General features: G+C 46.6%; 1 protein-coding gene across 1 annotated transcript in view; it reads left to right on the forward strand.

Annotated features, from left to right (window-relative positions):
* The window catches only part of INPP5B (inositol polyphosphate-5-phosphatase B), a 738051-nt gene that overhangs the window by 68059 nt on the left and 651323 nt on the right, over positions 1-18669 (forward strand). The window contains exon 4 of the mRNA XM_069223977.1: positions 17198-17308. Coding sequence (XP_069080078.1) covers positions 17198-17308 — 111 coding nt within the window. The remainder of the gene's footprint in view (positions 1-17197; positions 17309-18669) is intronic.

Consider the following 18669-nt stretch of genomic DNA (forward strand, 5'->3'; position numbering starts at 1 on the left):
AAGCCAATGAGGATATAAGAACGTACATGGGGATGGTCCCACCCTGTCACTGCAGACGTGTTATGAGACTGTCAACAGGGCAACCTTGGTGTGCTGAGTGAGATCATGTCTCAGGAGTCCTGTACCGGCAGGTGTCATCACAACATTTGTACACAGGTTGGCCTGTAAAGTTCCCACTGCATCTGGGAACATCATAGCCTCTGTGTTGATTAATCTTGCAGCTATTCAGCACGCACAGCCCTTCAATATGTTGTGAGCAATGTGATTCAGCATGTGAACTCTCAAGGTCCTAACATGTGTGGACTTTTCATGCACATTATCTGACCTTGATGGTTCTGCTGGAGGCACCATACCCAATCCCTGCATACGGCCATGGTACACTGTCACACTTTGTCGCTCATGCATACGTGAGACCCAGACAAGGGATAGGCCATGATTTGGGTATTTGGAGACAAGTTCCCAATTATGTTACGATAAATAAGCAGATTATGCTAAGTAACTTATTTGAGTATGCATTGAAGAACCACCTGACAAAATACCCCCGGAGGAATGTAAGGGTTGGGAAAGCAACTATGATACAAATGTAGCCACAAGGAACCTTTAGGGTAACGCACAGACAGGTGCCAGTCAGGCTGACAGGATGTAGGGTCAATCAGGATCCATCAATTTCTCAAGATACATACTCAGTGGTCTGACTAAGACTGGTCGGAGGAAGAACAAGACAGTTGACATGGAAAACTGTGTTCGTCCTGTGTTTTGGAAGGTGACACATAAACCCAAGGGCTGTGTTACACAGCTTATTTTTCTAGCAATGCATAACAGTGTAATCAACAAAATGGCAGCTTCTATGCCTTTCCAAGCATCTGCAAGGGCAGTGCATGTTCAAATGGCTGGTCTGCATGGAGGTGCTCACAGGTGTGTGTTGCATCAGTTTCTCACAAGTCCTGTAGGTGAGATTTGAGTTCACATTGCCAACAGTACCTTTCACATGGAAAGCAAACTACAGGTGATAACAGGGCTTAGAGACGACAAGCCAGTGCATTATTTTGCCTGACATCCATGCAGACAGATGTACATTGACTATGGCATACCATACTAAAGGGTGAAGCACACTGGATTAACATTGTTAGTCTGTGTGTGTGTGTAGAGGAGGGAATATCTGGGTACATATATTACCATTCCAGGGACCTCTTAAGTGGGGTGAGACCAGGAACATGGGTGTGTCAGGACTTAGGACATGGGCTGACATGTACATGGAATGTCATGTGCGCAATGCTTGTCATAGGTGTGGCACTTGTGCTCTCTACGTTCTGCTTATATGGAATTCTAGTCACAGATAGTCCTTGCAAATATAGGTGCTGTACGACTTACTGCTGTCAAGGGTCTGGTCAGGCATTCCTGTTACTGAAGCCAAAGCACATTGACTGCCTCATGTATGAGGCTTGTTTTCCCCTTATTGAGTGATGGTGTCTTAGTTGTGTGCCATATGCTGCGTTAGACCTTGATTTCAACATGTATGTGTGAAATAGTTGTGGTCCTCTGCTATTGGCCTTCAAAGGAGAAATGTACATGATATATGTCATTAAGAGTGTGTGTGTATGTGACCATTGTATGTTAGGCATCACATTAGCTCTGGGATGTTCTGTGTCCTACTCAGTATATCAGCAATGCTCCATGAGGCAACACTCTTATTCTGATAAGTAGAGATGAAGGTGTGCAAAAAGGAATAGCCAGACGATTATATGGTGATTAGAATAGGTGTTTATTTAAATTTGTTAACTAAAGTGGTGAAGGTGATCATATTCACTCATACACACCCCAAACACAGGGTACTCAGCCTCACTTGCATACATCTGCATTTTGAATGGGTCTTCCTGGGCTGGGAGGGTGGAGGGCCTGCCCTCACACAAAGGACTGCCACACCCCCTACTGGGTCCCTGGCAGACAGGATTGAACTGAAAGGGGACCTGGTGCACATCTTAGCCACTCTTTGAAGTCTCCCCCACTTCAAAGGCACATTTGGGTATAAAACAGGGCCTCTGCCCTACCACCTCAGACACTTGCTGGAGAAGAAACCTGAACCAGAACCTGCATCCTGCCAAGAAGAACTGCCTGGCTACTCAAAGGATTCACGTGTCTGCTTTCTACAAAGGACTGCTGCCTTGCTGTTGGCCTGCTGCCTTGCTGAACTCTTGTCTGGCTGCAAAAGTGCTCTTCAAGGGCTTGGATAGAGCTTGCCTCCTGTTCCCTGAAGTCTCAGGACCAAAAAGACTTCTCTTTTTCAACTGGACTCCTTGTGCGGCGAAAATTTTGACGCACAGCTTGCTCCACGGTGAAAAATTCACTGCACGCCAATCCCGAAAGACGCCGCTCGACACGACGCCTGCGGTGCGACCGGAACTTCTACACACGGCCTCGCATGGACAACGCCGCCCGACCTCCAGAGAGGAAATCGATGCGACGCCTGCCGTGAGAAAGAAAATTCCACGCACAGCCTCCCGGAACGACACGCAGCCGGATAACAAGCCGAGGAATCCACGCACAGACCCTGGGACATCTGGTAATCCCGCGATCCATAGAAGGAGATGGTCCGCGTGCCGGAAAATGACGCACATCTTCCCCGAGTGAAAAATAACGACGCAAGTCCGTGTGTGAAGGGGCGAAACTGATGTACACACCATTTTTCCTCCCGTAGAACGACGCACATCTCCCCGCGTGAAAAATAACGACGCAAGTCCGTGTGTGAAGGGGTGTAACCGACGCACACACCATTTTTCCACGCATCTCCTCTTCTGCGGCCCTCTGCAGAGATTTTCCACTCCAAACCAGGTACTTTGTGCTTGAAAGAGACTTTGTTTACTGTTTAAAGACTTAAGATACTTCATATCACTTTTTAGTGATATCATTACAAATTCATGTTGCATCTTTGATCGTTTTGACCTGCAAATACCCAGATAAATATTATATATTTTTCTAAACACTGTGTGGTGTATTTTTGTGGTGCTATATTGTGTTGTTGTATGATTTATTGCACAAATACTTTACACATTGCCTTCTAAGTTAAGCCTGACTGCTCGTGCCAAGCTACCAGAGGGTGGGCACAGGATAATTTGGATTGTGTGTGACTTACCCTGACTAGAGTGAGGGTTCTTGCTTGGACAGAGGGTAACCTGACTGCCAACCAAAAACCCCATTTCTAACACTCCTCTTCAGGCATTTGTGGCTCTGGTTCTGAAACAGGAATGTTCCTTCGTACACAAATGTTGTGCAGGATGGTACATGTTAAAATGATCTTGCAGACCATTTCTGGTGAGTATAGGAGGCTGCCACCAGTGATGTCGAGGCACCTGAATCTCGACTTCAGGATGCCAAAGGTCCTCTCGACTATAGTGCGTGTTCTCCTATGTGCCTCATTGTAGGCACGCTCTGCTGCAGTGCTTGGGCTGCCAAATGGTATCATAATCCATGGATGGATCCCATGCCCCTGATCAGTTGAAAGAGAAAATGATTGAGATCATGTTGATGTAGCTTGCCCCATCAATATCACCTTGCATGGCAGTAGTTGTCTTGTGTTGTCTGTGACTCTTTTGTGTTATTGTGTTGATTCCTAGGCTTCTAGGATGTACCATCAGCATTGGGTTGTTTCCTTGGCTGAATGAGTGTTTGCCTGCTGACCGGTTGTCAGCAGTATGTTTTGGGAGTTGCAGTACAGTGTGTACTCCCTAGCATTGTGACTTGTGATACAGGTGTTCCTGTGTCTTCACTGGGGGTGAGATGATAGTCCCATACACAGATTCAATTTGACAGTGGTGGTAACACGTTTGCATCTATGTACCCTGAACATCCCATACCTTTAAACATATGCAATGGATTAATTTAAACATCAGTGAGACGCTTACATTTTGCAAGGTGACAATTTGCCAAACCTCTCCATACGTTGTGATCATTGACGTCTTAACATTTGACTGTACACTAATTTCACATGTGTGACAAGTTCACTGCAGACCTATCAGACATGCCTAGCGGTGTCACAACCTCAGTGTGTTCCTGTTCACATGTTGCTGTCGTGGTGTATGTGTTATTTGTCCTAGAGGGTTGCTGTGCAGTGTGTATATAAGTAGGTTTCTGTACTTACCAACAAGTAGTCCATTGCCATATCGTCCATCCTGGAAGTGTTGATTGATGGTACAGTGACGGAAGATGAACAAATCATGTACACTCCCAGGATACTTTGCCATGATGTTGGTGATCAATCCTTGGTGATCCACAATGGCCTGCACATTGATGGAGTGTGTGCTTCCTGTTGTGGTATAGATGTTCAGTTGCAGCAGGTGGCACAAGGCGTACTTCTGTGCAATCAATGGCACCAAGGATGTGTGGGAATCCATTAATGAGGTAAAACCCCTGTTTGGTCTCCTGCTGCTTCTGCTGTGTTTGGGAAGCAGATGTGGCGTAGTGTGAGTCTGATTATGGCATCCAGTACCTTGGGCAGGAATGTGGAGAATGATGGCTGTGATATCCCAGCAACCAGGGCGCCAGTGGTTTGAAAGGAGCCACTTGCCAACATGTGTAGTACAGCTAGCAGCTTGGTTTCTGTTGGGATGGTGCGGGGTGTCTGCAAGCTGGGTGCCAACTGTGGTTCAATGTTGCGCAGCAGCTGCTGAATGGCTTGCCAGTTCAACCTGTACATCTGGATGATGTCATGTTCCCTGAGGCCATTAAGGGTTGTCCTGGTGCGGAATATCCTCTCCTGCCTTCTGCGTTGCCTTTGGGGTCCGTGCTGGTGTTGTGGAAGCTGCTGTTGTTGTTGCTGTGTTGTTGCTGTGCTCTGCGTCTGCGTGCACCCTAGATGAGAAGCACCTCCATGTCTTCCTCTTGCTGCCCTGCTGTTGCTTCTGTGTGTTTTGATTAAATACAGGTGTGTTTGCCCCATTTTAATGCCTGCCCTGACCCAGGCGTAAATTTTTGACGCATATCGGGCTGTGCGTAATTTTCCGACTCCACCTTCCGGCTGTGCGGGATTTTTGCGCGGTAGCATAAATACGACGCACGGGTGTTTGTGTCATTTTTTGGACGGGAACGCCTACATTGCATATCATTAACGCAAGGTGGTTTCCCGCATCCAGTAAATGATGCACACAGCGGGATTTTGAAGTCCGCGGTCTAAGGCTTCAAAATTTAAATAAGGGGCAAGGTTTGCGCCGAATGTGCGTCAAAATTTTTGACGCACATTCGGCGCAGACAGAGTATAAATATGCCCCTAAGTGCTTCCGCCAAGTCAGCAAATGTGATTTTTTTTTCACTTTTGTTTAATTATCAGTCAGGGGTCAATGAGAAATATCTAGAATACATTTTATAGTGCATTGTTTCAATAATAACTGTTTTATTTGTGTACTGATAGGAAGAAAAATACCGCCTTTAGAGGATTTTCGGTATGTTTCTACTGTCTGAGACAAAACTCTGGGCATGCCCCTAAAAAGAAAACAGCCCAGTGGTGACAATAGCATATGTCTGAATCAAGCTCCAGTGGGGAGGTGTGTGTTGAGGAAGAGGAGACAGGGGTTTACCTGCCAACAATGCAGGAGGTGCAGTGGCACCTGAGCCCAGGTTGTAGGCTATCTCCCGAATTGTCAAAAATTTGCCCCATCCAGATATTAATTCCTGAAACCAGGCCTGGTGAGGTTACATCCTTTTCATGAGAATATCACCGTTCTGTCAAAAAAGGCAGTTCAGAATAATGTCATACACCAAAGGCAGGCTACTTTCATTGCAGTTTTGTTAGTGAACTACATCCCACAAAGCTGTTTAACAATCACAGACCGTCTTGTTTGATAATCACCAGTGTAAGGAAAACTGTGGATGTAGGTATGACCATCATGGGAATTCTGCATTGCAACTGCATTAAATTGAGTATGTTTTTTTATTTTTTTAAACACCTTAAAATTACATTTGTGAGCTTTTACAACCCTCAAGACTTCTGTCCCTGCTGACGGCAGAACCAGAAGACCTGCATCTTAGTTTTGAGTTCCCCAGGTGAATGATTTACGGCTAATTTACTTAAATTTCACTTCACTTAATCTGTAACAAACGTGCAGTGTTTGGAAACAGGGAGCTTCCATTATAAAATGCTGTTTGTTTTAATGCATTGGTTACTGCATGTTTACATGAAGGCTTGTTCCTACAGGTGGGTTCTGAACCTGCTTCGAGTTAGAAGATTATGGGGGTCATTATGAACACAGTGCGATTCCCCGCCGTGTTCATACTGGTGGTCTAAACATAGACCGCCAGCCCCCTTGAGACCCCGCCGGCCGTATAAAAAACATTCAACTAGGCTGGCGGGGGGGAAACAGTGCTGCAGTGCGGTGGGTGCAGCAGCACCCATCGCGCAGATCACTGCCTGACCTGCGTGATGTGGCTGTGCACTGGGGCTCCTGCACTGCCCATGCCAAAAGCATGGGCAGTGCAAGAGCCCACAGAGGGGCCGTGGAGCACCCCTTCCGCCAGCCTTTTCCTGGCAGGTGAAACCGCCAGGGAATGGCTGGCGGAACAAGGGTTCTTCGTCCGGAGGCAGCACTGCAGCGCTGCCCTGTCGGATGAAGAATTCCGTCATTGTCAGGCTGCCTGTCGGCGGTAGCCTGGCGGTGGTGGAGGGCCGCCTGTGGCAGTCCCCACTGTGTTCATTATGTGGCAATCGAGACCGCCATGCCGGTGGCAGAAATTTCCACTGCCTCCGGCATGGCGGTCTCGACTGCCAAGTTCATAATGAGGGCCTATATCACATGTATTACTGATAACGTCACAGTGTTCCTCAGGGCAGTGTTGGCTCTGAGCTTGCTCCTTCCACCGCTCATATCACTAACAGGAGTATGGACAGTGGGGCCTTCTCAACATAAAATTGTAGATGGCGCATTTGTCAATAACAGGGAGATATCCACATTAGAGTTTCATGTGGCATCATACACAAAATTAGTTTTGCATTCATTGTCTAGGATGTCGCTTGGAACCGCTCTCTGGAAAACTGACTTTCTCAGGCTCTGGATTTGGGGCTTTCTGATGCTCAAAGGACTTGCTCCCCACCTCATTCCTTTTTCTTAATAAAAATATCACTGCTGTCTAGAGAGCCTTCTGTTCAACCTGGGGCAGGCAGGTTGGTGGTAAAATAAAGTCTGCTCCACAGAAGTTGAGAAAGAGTATCTGGGTTTGGGGGACTGAGTGCACTACCAGATGCAAAAAGGACCAGCCCCCTCCTCATCCTTTTTCTGTGAATTTGGGAAAAGATGCCAAGATGGCCCAGCCTTCTGCCCCATGCCTTTTTATGTTTTTTTACCCTGGTATCTACCTCCTCCCCTCCCCCCAAAAAGGTGGTCAGACTGGGATAAATTCCACAGTCTGACAAATGGCACATTCATAGTGAGATTCTGCCGTGTAGGTCCTTTATATTGTCACAAATCTACTGTTCATTGGGGGCGCAGCAATCGTGTGTGCGCGCTAAAAAGCACAAACACACCAACGTTGGCAGAGATGAGATACAAGGACAAAGTGCAGAGGGTCCCCACCCCTCTGGGGCCCCTGCATCGTTCAAGCCCTTTGTCCATTTTGGAGATGGCCAGCCTAAGATACATTTTAGGGACCCATTAACCTAAGTTTAAGTGATGGAGTTCACCCTGAGGTAATGAGATGTGCGCGGCCCCGGCATACAAACTGATTAATGATTGGAGTTGATTTTATTATATGGGAAGTGGTTTGTGCGCCACCTAGTGGACTCCATGTGCTGAGACACAAACATAGGAGTAGCTTAGTCAGCAGTCAGTGAAAGCCGTAGTGAGTGAGCTCAGGCCTCGCAGACATATAAGGACTTATGTACTAGACTAGACGCACGGTTTTAAACTGAACACGCTGCCCAGACAGATGCCAACCAATCCATACCCGGATGCATTATTACATTTCCCTAGTTTCTGCTCTCTGCGTAATGCCAAATTTTATAAACACCGCAGCTTAGCAAGCACCTAGGCAGGGAGACTGCAGCACAGGCTGCTGCCGTAGTTGATTTTTGTATGTAAAGAGAAAGCAACCACACAGGATTGAAATTCGTAGAGAGGAAAAGCAGTATATTTCTGAGAAGATGGAAACAATACTTGGAACCCGCATTACTCTGCACCTTAAGGGATACATTGACATCAGAAGAATGTTCGAGTGTTTCACAATGGAAGCAGGAATCGGGGTTCCCCATGCTAACTTCTTCATAGCATCCCTTAGTCGTCGTAGTTCTTTTTTATGCTCATACTCTGCCATTTTATGTATCTGTAGCGTCCAGTGCACCAGTGCCTAATCAATCACTGACAACTGGCTGCTGACCTTTGTTCACACTGAGCTCACGAGCATGGGCGTAGGAAGTGTGGGGGACGCGGGGGATATGTCCCCCCCAGATTTTGGAGTGGGGGGGATACGGGGGACAAGGGTGGGGGGGACGAGGGGACAGAAGAATTTTCCCTTCTCCTTTAATTCGCAGGGCCATTAGCGCATGAAAGCGCTACCTATACTGGCCCTGCACTTGACCTGTGACCTGGCTCCAGGACACTCGCCCTCCTCCCTTTTGTTGTGCTGCAGCACACAAGGGATTCCTTCTCACCTTGCCATCAGCTGCCTGCAGTCTGCACTTCTGAGAACAAAGGGAGAGGAGAGGCCCTGAGCCAACCCTTCCTGTCCCTTGAAGATCCAACCCTGAAGACAGCAGCAAGATTTGAAGACGATAAGGAGGTTTGGGTAATTAAATAAACTATTGCTAAGTAACTCCCTTTCTTTTTAAATACAGTGCTGTGTTGCAGAGTATCTCCCTTTCTAAAAACAGTATTGTTGAGTTACTGAGAGATATGAGCAGGGCCGGCTTTTAGCACACTACTGGCACCCTGTGCGCCAATGTTTGTTAGGGCCCCGTTTCTGTCGCCTCTCTCTCACTCTCTTCGCTCCTCTCTCTCCAGCTTGCCTGTCCCAGTGCTAATTATTGTCCCCTAAGTTGACATCCTGCCCCCCCAACATTTCGGTCCCCTGTCTCTCCCTCAGCCTTTCTGGTATTTGTGAAAGCCTGCTCCGAAGGCTAAGGGCAGTCTGTAAATCTCATTTCTTGCCAATGGCCTGTGGATGCGAAGCCAACACTGTGGCAGCTCACAGGCTTTACAGGACTTCACAGGCTATGGTGGAACAGAGCCTGACACTGCTGGATAGACAGCGGAGAGACCAGCACAAAGCATGGGTCCCAGGAAGAACCAGATGGCCAGAGAGATGGACAGGGCTAGGTAAGGCAGCTAGGGCGATGCAACCGCTGCTGCTGCACTTGGTGCTGACTTAGGATGGGGGTGCTATGTTTGCAAGTATATTGTGACTTTAAATGCACCTGCTGGATGTTCCTTGCCACCATCAGTTTTCAGGCAACAATAACAATCTCAAGTTAATTCAGGTGATTAATGGTCTTTCTGGAGAGAGATTGAAGTTTTGTCTAGTAGAAGTTTTGACTCATCATAACATACAGGGTTACTATGCCTGCTACAAAGGATGTCTACATGCAGATCACAAAGTGTATATAATGTGAATAGGTCAGTGGGTTACTGCTTTTGTCAGATGTAGGAAAGTACCCTCTTTTTGGCATGGTTACCCCACTTTTTGCCTGTTGTCAGTATGTTTTGACTGTGTTCACTGGGATCCTGCTAACCAGTACCCCACTGCTCTCTCCCATTAAATTTGGTTGCTTGGACCACACACACCCCACACTTGGCATACTGGTGCCCCTTATAAGTCCCTAGTATATGGTACCCAGGTACCCAGGGCATTGGGGGATCAGGGGTTCCCCATGGGCTGCAGCATCTATTATGTATTATGCCACCTATAGGAGCCCATGTAAGCTGTGTTTGCAGGCTTGCACCTTTTCACTTCAGGTCACTGCACCAGGTCACTGTAAGTCACCCCTATGGTAGGCCCTCCTAGCCCCGATGGCAGGGTGCAAGTGTCTGTGTGTGAGGGCACCTCTGCAAGATCAGAGGTGCCCCCACAAACTCCAGCTCCATTTTCCTGGACCTCTTGAGTGTGCGCGACGCCCTTTTACGCTTGTACTAGACATAGGTCACTACCTGTGTCCAGGTACATAATGGTAACTCCGAACCTGGGCATGTTTGGTAACAAACATGTCAGAATCATACCCCAATACTATTGTCAGTATTGATTGTATGATTCCATGCACTTTGGGGGAGGATCCCCAGCATTGCTCCTACCAGCTTTCTGGGGTTTTCCGGGCAGCCCACGTTGCTGCCACCCCTCAGACAGATTTCTGCCCTCCTTTTGCTGCTTGAGCAGCTCATGCCCAGGAAGGCAGAACAAAGGATTTCATTTGGAAGAGGGAGGCAACACCCTTTCCCTTTGGAAATAGGTGTTACATGGCTTGGGAGGGGTATATCGTGCATGCCTTAACATCGCGCTCTCAACAACGACCATGTCTTTACTACTATGCATGCTTTACAACGAATTTCATTATAAAAGCATGTTTGGTGAAGGAACATGCGTGGTCAATTCTCCGTACCCTGCACCCTTACACCTGATACCATACTCCACCCCTCCAAGCACTTAAAACTGCCCCTGCCCTAAGCCCTAAACCCGCCTGCCCTGTCCTAAAAACTACCCTGACCCCCACTCTGAACCCTAAAACCTACCCTGAACTGCTCTAAAAACTACCTTGGCGCCCCTGCCACCACCCTGAACCCTAAAACCTACCCCACTCTGTCCTAAATACTACATGACCCCCACCCTGTACCCTAAAACCTACCCCACACTGTCCTAAAAGCTACTTGAACTCCACGCCCTCCTCCTGAACGCTAAAACCTACCCCACACTGTCCTAAAAACTACCCTGACCCTACCCTGTCCTAAAAATGACCCCAACCTCCCAACCTCCCACCCTAAACCCGGCCACAGCCCTACTTACCTTTCTCTCCTCTGCTTCTTCCTGTTCCACCCGGACAGCTAGACCGCTTTCTATGCTGTAACCACGCATATGCGTGGTAAAGATATGAAAGGCATGCGTGCTAGACCCATATTTGTGGTAATGGCAGCGTGGTCAATGCATTGCATTGCATTGATTGCGTTGTAAGGGATATTTCCCGGTATGAGTGGTGCTATAAAACTAATGACATGCATCTGAGAGAGAGTGGTGACGGATAGTAGTGAAGGAATCCATGGCGGAGGTGGTCACTAGGGGGCGCCAACAAACAATGTCGCACAGGGCGCCACCAGCACTAAGGCCGACCCTGTCAGACAGCACAGCAGTTCACAGGAACGCGGCAGCACAGAGACTGCCACTTGACAGTCAGACAAGGACCTAGCAGCAATCATAGGCCTTACTGACCTTCATAGGCAGGCAGGGGCCCAGAGACTGACACAGCCTGACTAGAAAGAAAGCTCCCAACAGGCGCCACAGTGCATGGCAGGCAGCACAGGAATCAACGGGTAGAACTGCGCCCAGCAGGCAGTACAGGCCTCTTAGGACTTCACACAGGCAGACAGCATCACAGAGTCTGTTGCTGCCTAACAGGCAGCAAAGGGCCCAGCAGACAGGGAATTGCAGGCCACACAGGACTCGACTGGAAGCGACCGCCTTCCCCATCTCCCTCCACCACGGCAACCCTTCTGGTTGAAAACTTTGTGCAGGGGGCCCACCTCAAGGTTGTCCCTGTCCCCCCCAGAAAGTTAGTGTCTCCTACGCCCCTGCTCACGAGCTTATGAAATCCATTGTCTGATGGCCAAGAGACAGCCTCCCACCCTCGTGGCTCCTGTAGAAGCCTGCTTTTTAAGTTCAATAACCAGCGGCGTGTCCTCCGCAGACTGCGATAGAATGTATTTATTTATTTAGCATGAGCTCCAACAGACAACAGGTTTCAAAGCACTGCACAACAGATTTCATATTTACAGTGGCAACAATTAGAGTCAAGAATGTGTAGTGCACGCACGTAATAATAGCACTGCGGCCTGCAGTAATGTAAGTCTAACCAAACTTACAAAATAAAGTGTAGAATGATCACTGAAAGTCACAAAGAAGTACAATACAAAGCAGACTGAAACAAAATGCAAGACATATTTACATCCCGTTATCCTAAGTTTGCTGCGCACTTTCCGCTAATTGAAGCCTACGTTATGCCAAATAAACGTCAGAAACCGGGTTAACACAAAAGTAGTAGAAATACGTCTTTCTTGGGCCCCCGAAAATCCTTAAGATGCCACCGGGTAAACAGAATGAGACTAAGAGGAAGAGGTAGGCAGAGAGGAGAGTGGCTGAGATATGGAAATAGATTGAGGCAAGCTAGATAAAGAAAAATATTATTTTGCTGGGGCCCCCTTGGAAGATGGGGGCCTTGGGAAATTGCCCACTTTGCCATGCCTTAAAAAAAATCTGACCTAACAGCTGGTAACAGTTACCTTGCAAGCAAAATAGCTATTCATCTATGAGAATCTGCAATGAATATAGGTGTTAGAAAGAATGTATGACCAAGAGAACCGTGCAGCATCCTAGACTGCAATGCCATCCTCTCAGATCTGAATGGAGGGAGCAAGTGGGTCCGAAGACCCTTATAAGGGATTTCGGGGTGATGCTTAAGATTCCCAAATCTTCTAATCTCCGAGTCAGAACAGTGATACACGCATCCTTGAATGCCGCAGAAAGGTTGCACAAGACCATTCCTTCCACACTTCCTTGATTCAGGATCGTCCTGGTAAGAACCAGTGCGCGTACCAGTGCAATTGCTGCAACTGTGGTAAAAGGTTAATTATAATGTGTCAAAAATATTTGACTCCTGATGGAAATCTAAGGACTCTTAACCCACACATTTCCACATTTGCGATATGAGAGCCAAGGCAGGCAGCAGACAGTTGTTAGAATTGGCCATCCCACAGCTTGATTTTTCAAGAGAGGGGGCAACACTACTACCCTCCAGGTAGACTGCAAGATTTGACCAGTTCAGAGACACTAACGGAAATACCCCCAACAAGTGATCGATAACACTGCCTAAGATAAGGCACATTAGGCATCCTGGCTTGGAGCCCAAGATGACAAGCTTCACTTCCTCCTCAGAGATAGGCTTTAATGAATCCCGTTATGGTCTGGAGTTTCACTCCTGAGATCAGTCTATTTTGTGAATTTGTGAAGAATCTGAATTTGTTACTAACTTTGGCTGTATTTTGTACTCAGTCGTGGCTCGCAGCGCATAAAAGGGGTGGGGCGGGTGCGGCATGACGGGGAGGGGAAGGAGGGCAGGGGAGAGGGGAAGCAGGGGGGTACATTAAATATATTTTTTTTTCTATAAAAAAAACTTACCTCATCGGCCGACCCGCACCGCTCCTTCCCAGCATCGCTGCAGGCACAGGCTCCCAGGCAGACTGGGAGTCTGTGCAGGCTCTCTCCAGCCAGGCAAGAGACAGCCTACTGAGCATGTGTGTTTGGCTGGCACAAGACGGCCGGCCAAACACACATGCGCTCTGAGGAGGAGTACTGAGCACTCCTGCTAGTGCACGTCACCCCGTGGCCCCATCCCTTTCTGAACCAAAGGATAATAAACATTTTATTATGTTTGTTAACCTTTAGTTCTGAAAGGTTTGTAGCTTCCGCTGCTGGTGGGGAGGGGGGGTGGCAATGCTTCTCTGCCCTTAAGGAGGAGCTGCCCCTGTTTGTACGTCAGTGGCGGCTGGTGACTGAAAGCAGTGGTGGGGCACAAATACAAGACGGAATTGCACCTTGTGAGTGAGCCTCACTACCCACGTATTTCCATTCACCTACTCACCCACTGCCTTTGGTCACCTACCCATTTACTCATCCACATTGTCATCCACTGCCATTCACACAACTCTTATACACAGACACCTACATTTTCTCAGCCACTCAGTCAAGCCCTGCAAACACTTATTCAAACAAACACACATTACCTCACCCATCCAGTATCCAGCAGTTTCAGTGATAAAAGGTACACGTTTATTTGAGCTGCAGATTGACATATCACGTCATTAGTCTGCAGAAGAAATAAAAGGAGCATAACTAGCCATGATAAATTACTGGAACCATTACTGCCTTTGAGAGACAAAATCACCTACAGAGGCAGTGAAGGGAGAGGAGAGCTGAGAGAACAGATTTTTATCTTATTGTCTGTAAAAAAGATAGAGCTCCAACTTACTTGTGTGCAGGGTTATCTTTGGCATATTTATGACTTGAGATCTTCAGGTCACACTCCTGTCTCCCAGAGAGCCCTGGATGGAGTTATTTATTGTATTTATTCAATTTCTCTGCCACAGACTGCTTGTAGTGCAGGAAAAGGGGATTTTCTTTGTGCAATGCAACATTCTTTTAATAAAATGTGACCTCTGGTACGTAGACCCTTCTGATCACACTCCAACATTTGAGTAAATAGGAAATGGTGGATAATAATATCGGAGTGACATGAAGTTTTCAGAAACCTGGGCTGAACAAAAAATGCTCCAGGCTGTTCACTATCAGGGCTTCTGGTGGAGGCGGAGATAAGCCAGGGACGTCACTGCGTTCTGAGAAAACGTAAGGGCTTTGCGTGGGCAAGCCCTGTCAGCCCTACTGTGCAGCTTTCAGCCACTTACTGACGCAGGCGCAGTGGGGCTTTTCAAAGTGCACAACTTTCACTCTGAAAATGTTGTGCAGAAAATGTTTTACTTTCATCATGTATTTAAATATATGCTTCACTAGAGAGGCCAGAAAAGGCTAGGGGCGCAGCCCCTTAGCCCTTGAACACCAGCCGCCCCTGTTGTACGTACACATACATGCTGTTGTCAAAGCATGCATTATAAATAAACCCTAATGGCAAGGTTATCTTTTTTGGAAGTGCTAAAGGTTGCCTCTGACCCCCACGTCCACCATGAGACCACAGTCGGCCCCTGGGAACTCATAATGCAAAGTGCCGCCTAATGCCATGTTCAGTGACAAGCACATCCCCTTTACTACTACTAAATTTGGTAACAGTAACCCATGATACTTATAGAGCTTTGATTGGCAAAAACTGTTACTTAAGCATCATGTAAAACCATGTTCTTATTATAAGAGCTAATATTAGTTGTATTGTATTGTAGTGCCTTTTTAACCCTAACATTTCCCAACGTTTAGTGATATCAAGCTGGCCCAACATATAAAGGGCTTTATAGAAAATGGTTAGTGATAATGGGGTGAGGAATGACACCTCATCAATGTCTGTAAAACTGCCAAAACAATTCATTAGTTTAAGATTTAAACTCGGGAGCTCAGTTTATTTTGAGAGAAAATTGTAGGGAAAAAGAGTCTGAGGAAGCATGCAATATTTGCATAGTTCACAATAATTGTACAATGAATGTTATGTACTTTCCTAACAGGGCCTTGAAAGTGAGGCCTACACTTTGGTGGCTTACTTATGCACTTGCCGCTTGTGCACTAGGTATGAAGACCTTTTGATTAAGTGTATCTCTAAAGTCACAGTCAATGTTTACTGCCTGCTTTGTTTAGTGTTGGTTGGATTTGATGTGGCTACATGAAGGGAGGTGCTAACATCACAAAGAATCCTAAACTAACTATTTAGGGACTTTGTCGCCAGCGATTGGTCCGCTATTTGAGTGATGAGGGATTACAAGAAGGTGAGTGTGGCATCATTGTAAGATAGACGGGCAGTTAGACAAGCCATGCAAAGGTCCTGTTTACACCTGAGCCGGAGGAAGGAGGGGTGTGTGGGGGTGCTGCAGCTGGAGTTCAGAAGGCGAAGGAGGAAAAAAGATTCCTTCAAATTATAAGTTTATCTTATCACATTTGCTGTGCGTTCGAAGACAAAGGTCAAATTTCAAACTGTGTCTTCTGACAAATTGCTGCTTATTTGGAAACTGTTGTGTACTTTCATTTTTCTGACTGCAAATGTGAGAGGATTTAGTGAAAGTGACCTAGGTGACAATCTTACTTGGGTACAGGAAGTGAAAGAAATTACTTTAGGGCATTAGTGTTTTTGTAACACAAAAAAGAAAAGAAAACAACATTTTATATACCTTTTATTTCTTAGAACATTCTTCCCTCCAGTGGCAGAATGTTCTAATAGCCTTATAGTCCTTCGTAGCTGGGCTATACCAGCAATTAAAGTCCTGCTCCCTTGTTAAAGGCCTTTGCATGCTGGAGCGGGCCTTTAATGGCCTGTGTAGCCCGCTATGGCGAGCTCTAAGGCTATAACAAACTCTTGGCTCCCACCTTTGGAATTAACTTGATCAAACCTTAAGATGTAAATTGAACTATCTCCAGGTTAGGAAGTTCTGAAAAACACTTTTTTCAAGGATGGTTTATGACACCACTGTTAAAAAAAAATCACTCCTTACTGCCATCCCTGGAATGGGCCCCAGCAAGGCTGAAGGCAGTCCACCACTAACCTGCTGAGACTTTGCAGGACTGATTGTCCACCTGAAATCCAGGCCTTCTAGTATGATATTAGGGATTTGCTAACATTTCACCGTAGAGCAAACACTCTGAACGCCGGTGTTTGCCGCTTGGTGATTGCATTCTTTTACTCCCCCACTGGCATTGCACCACTTCCTGCTGCAGCGCTGTTTATTTGAGCATTGCAGGCTAAATGACCGGTAGCATTAAAAACGCAGCTCAATGTCCACCTACTGGTATGAGGCTGTTTCCACTAAACATATGTCTCTTTTCTCTGCTTGGGGCACCTTTGCCGCCTGGGACCAAAAGAAATCCATAGGGGGTGAGCAAAACGTTTGGTATGAGTCAAGAAGTGGAGGGACTCCACTATGGAGAGCAGGACTGAAACAGAATAGCACGGCAGGAGTGGAGGGAAAACTGACAGATTTGAAGCTGTTCATAGAAAGTGTGAGGGAAAGAGAGGCAAGGAGGCAGGTCAAAGCAGGCGGTTGGAAGATAGAAAGGACATGGTAGACAAGACGCTGCTTATCAGGGAGTTGTGCTGAAGACAGGGGTGGGAAAGATATGGTTAATGGATAAACAAGTAAACCAGGATATGGAGAAAATATAGGGAGAGGTGCCAAAGTTCATTCTTTAAGGAGTCCGGATGCTCCATGTGGTGGCCAATCACATAATTACAGTGTCAGAGTGGCAATCGTGCATAATTAAGTACGGTATGTTGCTACATTAGCATTCACACAATTTGTTGCTTGTCTTTTTTCAAAAGGTGCTGATGTTGCAGTAAGATTTCTGTCAAAAGACATTGATTTGGAGGTGCAGTTACCCTTCGGGTCTCATACGCGAGAGTTCCTGTTGTGCATCAGCAAGTCTTACCCAGGTATGAAACAGTAATGTTCATCCATCAGTCTGCACTCAGCAGTCAGGTGCCGGCTGAGGAGACAGGCCTTAGCATATTGTACACATGCTAAAGAGAACCTGAGCTGCCTTTTGAGTTGCTACCAGTGCACTGACATGTTTTTGTTCAGTGCTCACTTTATTCATCCAGCACTTGCCAGGACTGGGTGACAGTCCAGGCCAGGCTCCAGTGCACTGTAAATTTCCACCATGAACTGACTTATTTAACGACTTATTTAGACACTGTTAAACTCCTAGTCTGTTTCCGGACTGCCGTTCCAGCTACTCTGGTCAAAAGGTGAGCTCACATCTCTCCTATAAACTCTCCTGCTTCTTTTTCGATATCACTAAATGAAACATCCCTTCTTCAGTGGATTTTTTGTATGTAAATATAAAAGACTGGAGCTAGGATTCCCTGTACCATTTCGCAAACTTATTGTTGGGAACTGTGACTACTGTAAAGGTTTGGCCAAACAACTTTTCTTTTAACTGGACAAAGAATCCCAAGCTCCTGCCCCCCGAAAGCGACTAGGCTTTTTAGCTACACTATAAACCCAGCATAACGTAGAAAAGAACATCACACAACTAGTAAACATTATCCTTTGCTTTTGGGCCCACAAGGCTGTAAACATATAGCTTCATTACTAATGCAACTGAGAGGTAATTGAACTGGCCATTATGTTCACGGACATCCTGTATTTTCCACCATATTTTAAGCTCTTGTATATAGCCATTCATTATCCATACATTTGGAGGCATGTTCATTTATCCTGCCATTATCAAAGAACAGACCTTTGAGTATATTTGTAGATGCAAACACAGATCAATTTCCATAAAAACATAAAGGTTAATTAGCAGAAAAACAGCAATTGTTAAATAGAAAGTATATTTTCTGTTTTACTAAACCATAAGCTTACTGTTATTTTAAAATCACATTTATCTCCCTCTTGCCCAAGTTACTTCCTCATACCCTCAGTGTTGCCCCCTCCTGCACCCTCCATGTTGCTTACAGGCCCCTTGTATTGTTTCAACCTCTCCCAGCCCCTATGTTTCTTCCGCACACCCTGCCCGTATTGCCCACTTTGCCCCCATATTGCATCTAGCCGCTGTCCGCCCTTTGGGGTTGAGAGGCCATACCCCCTCATCTTTTACCCCTCAAAAAGAGTATCTGTCAGGCTATGCAAAGGTCAGCTTGACAGACACTTCTTATTTTCAGGTCAGGCAGCCAGGAGCTGGACATGCACTATTTGCACAGGCTCCTGGCTGCCTGAGCTGAACATTGCTGCGCTGAGGAGGTCACAGCTCCTGTCGGCGTGACCTCCTCAGCTCAGTAAAGATCCTCGA

The sequence above is a fragment of the Pleurodeles waltl genome, chromosome 3_1 (genome assembly GCF_031143425.1).
Source record: "Pleurodeles waltl isolate 20211129_DDA chromosome 3_1, aPleWal1.hap1.20221129, whole genome shotgun sequence".
NCBI lineage: Eukaryota > Metazoa > Chordata > Amphibia > Caudata > Salamandridae > Pleurodeles > Pleurodeles waltl.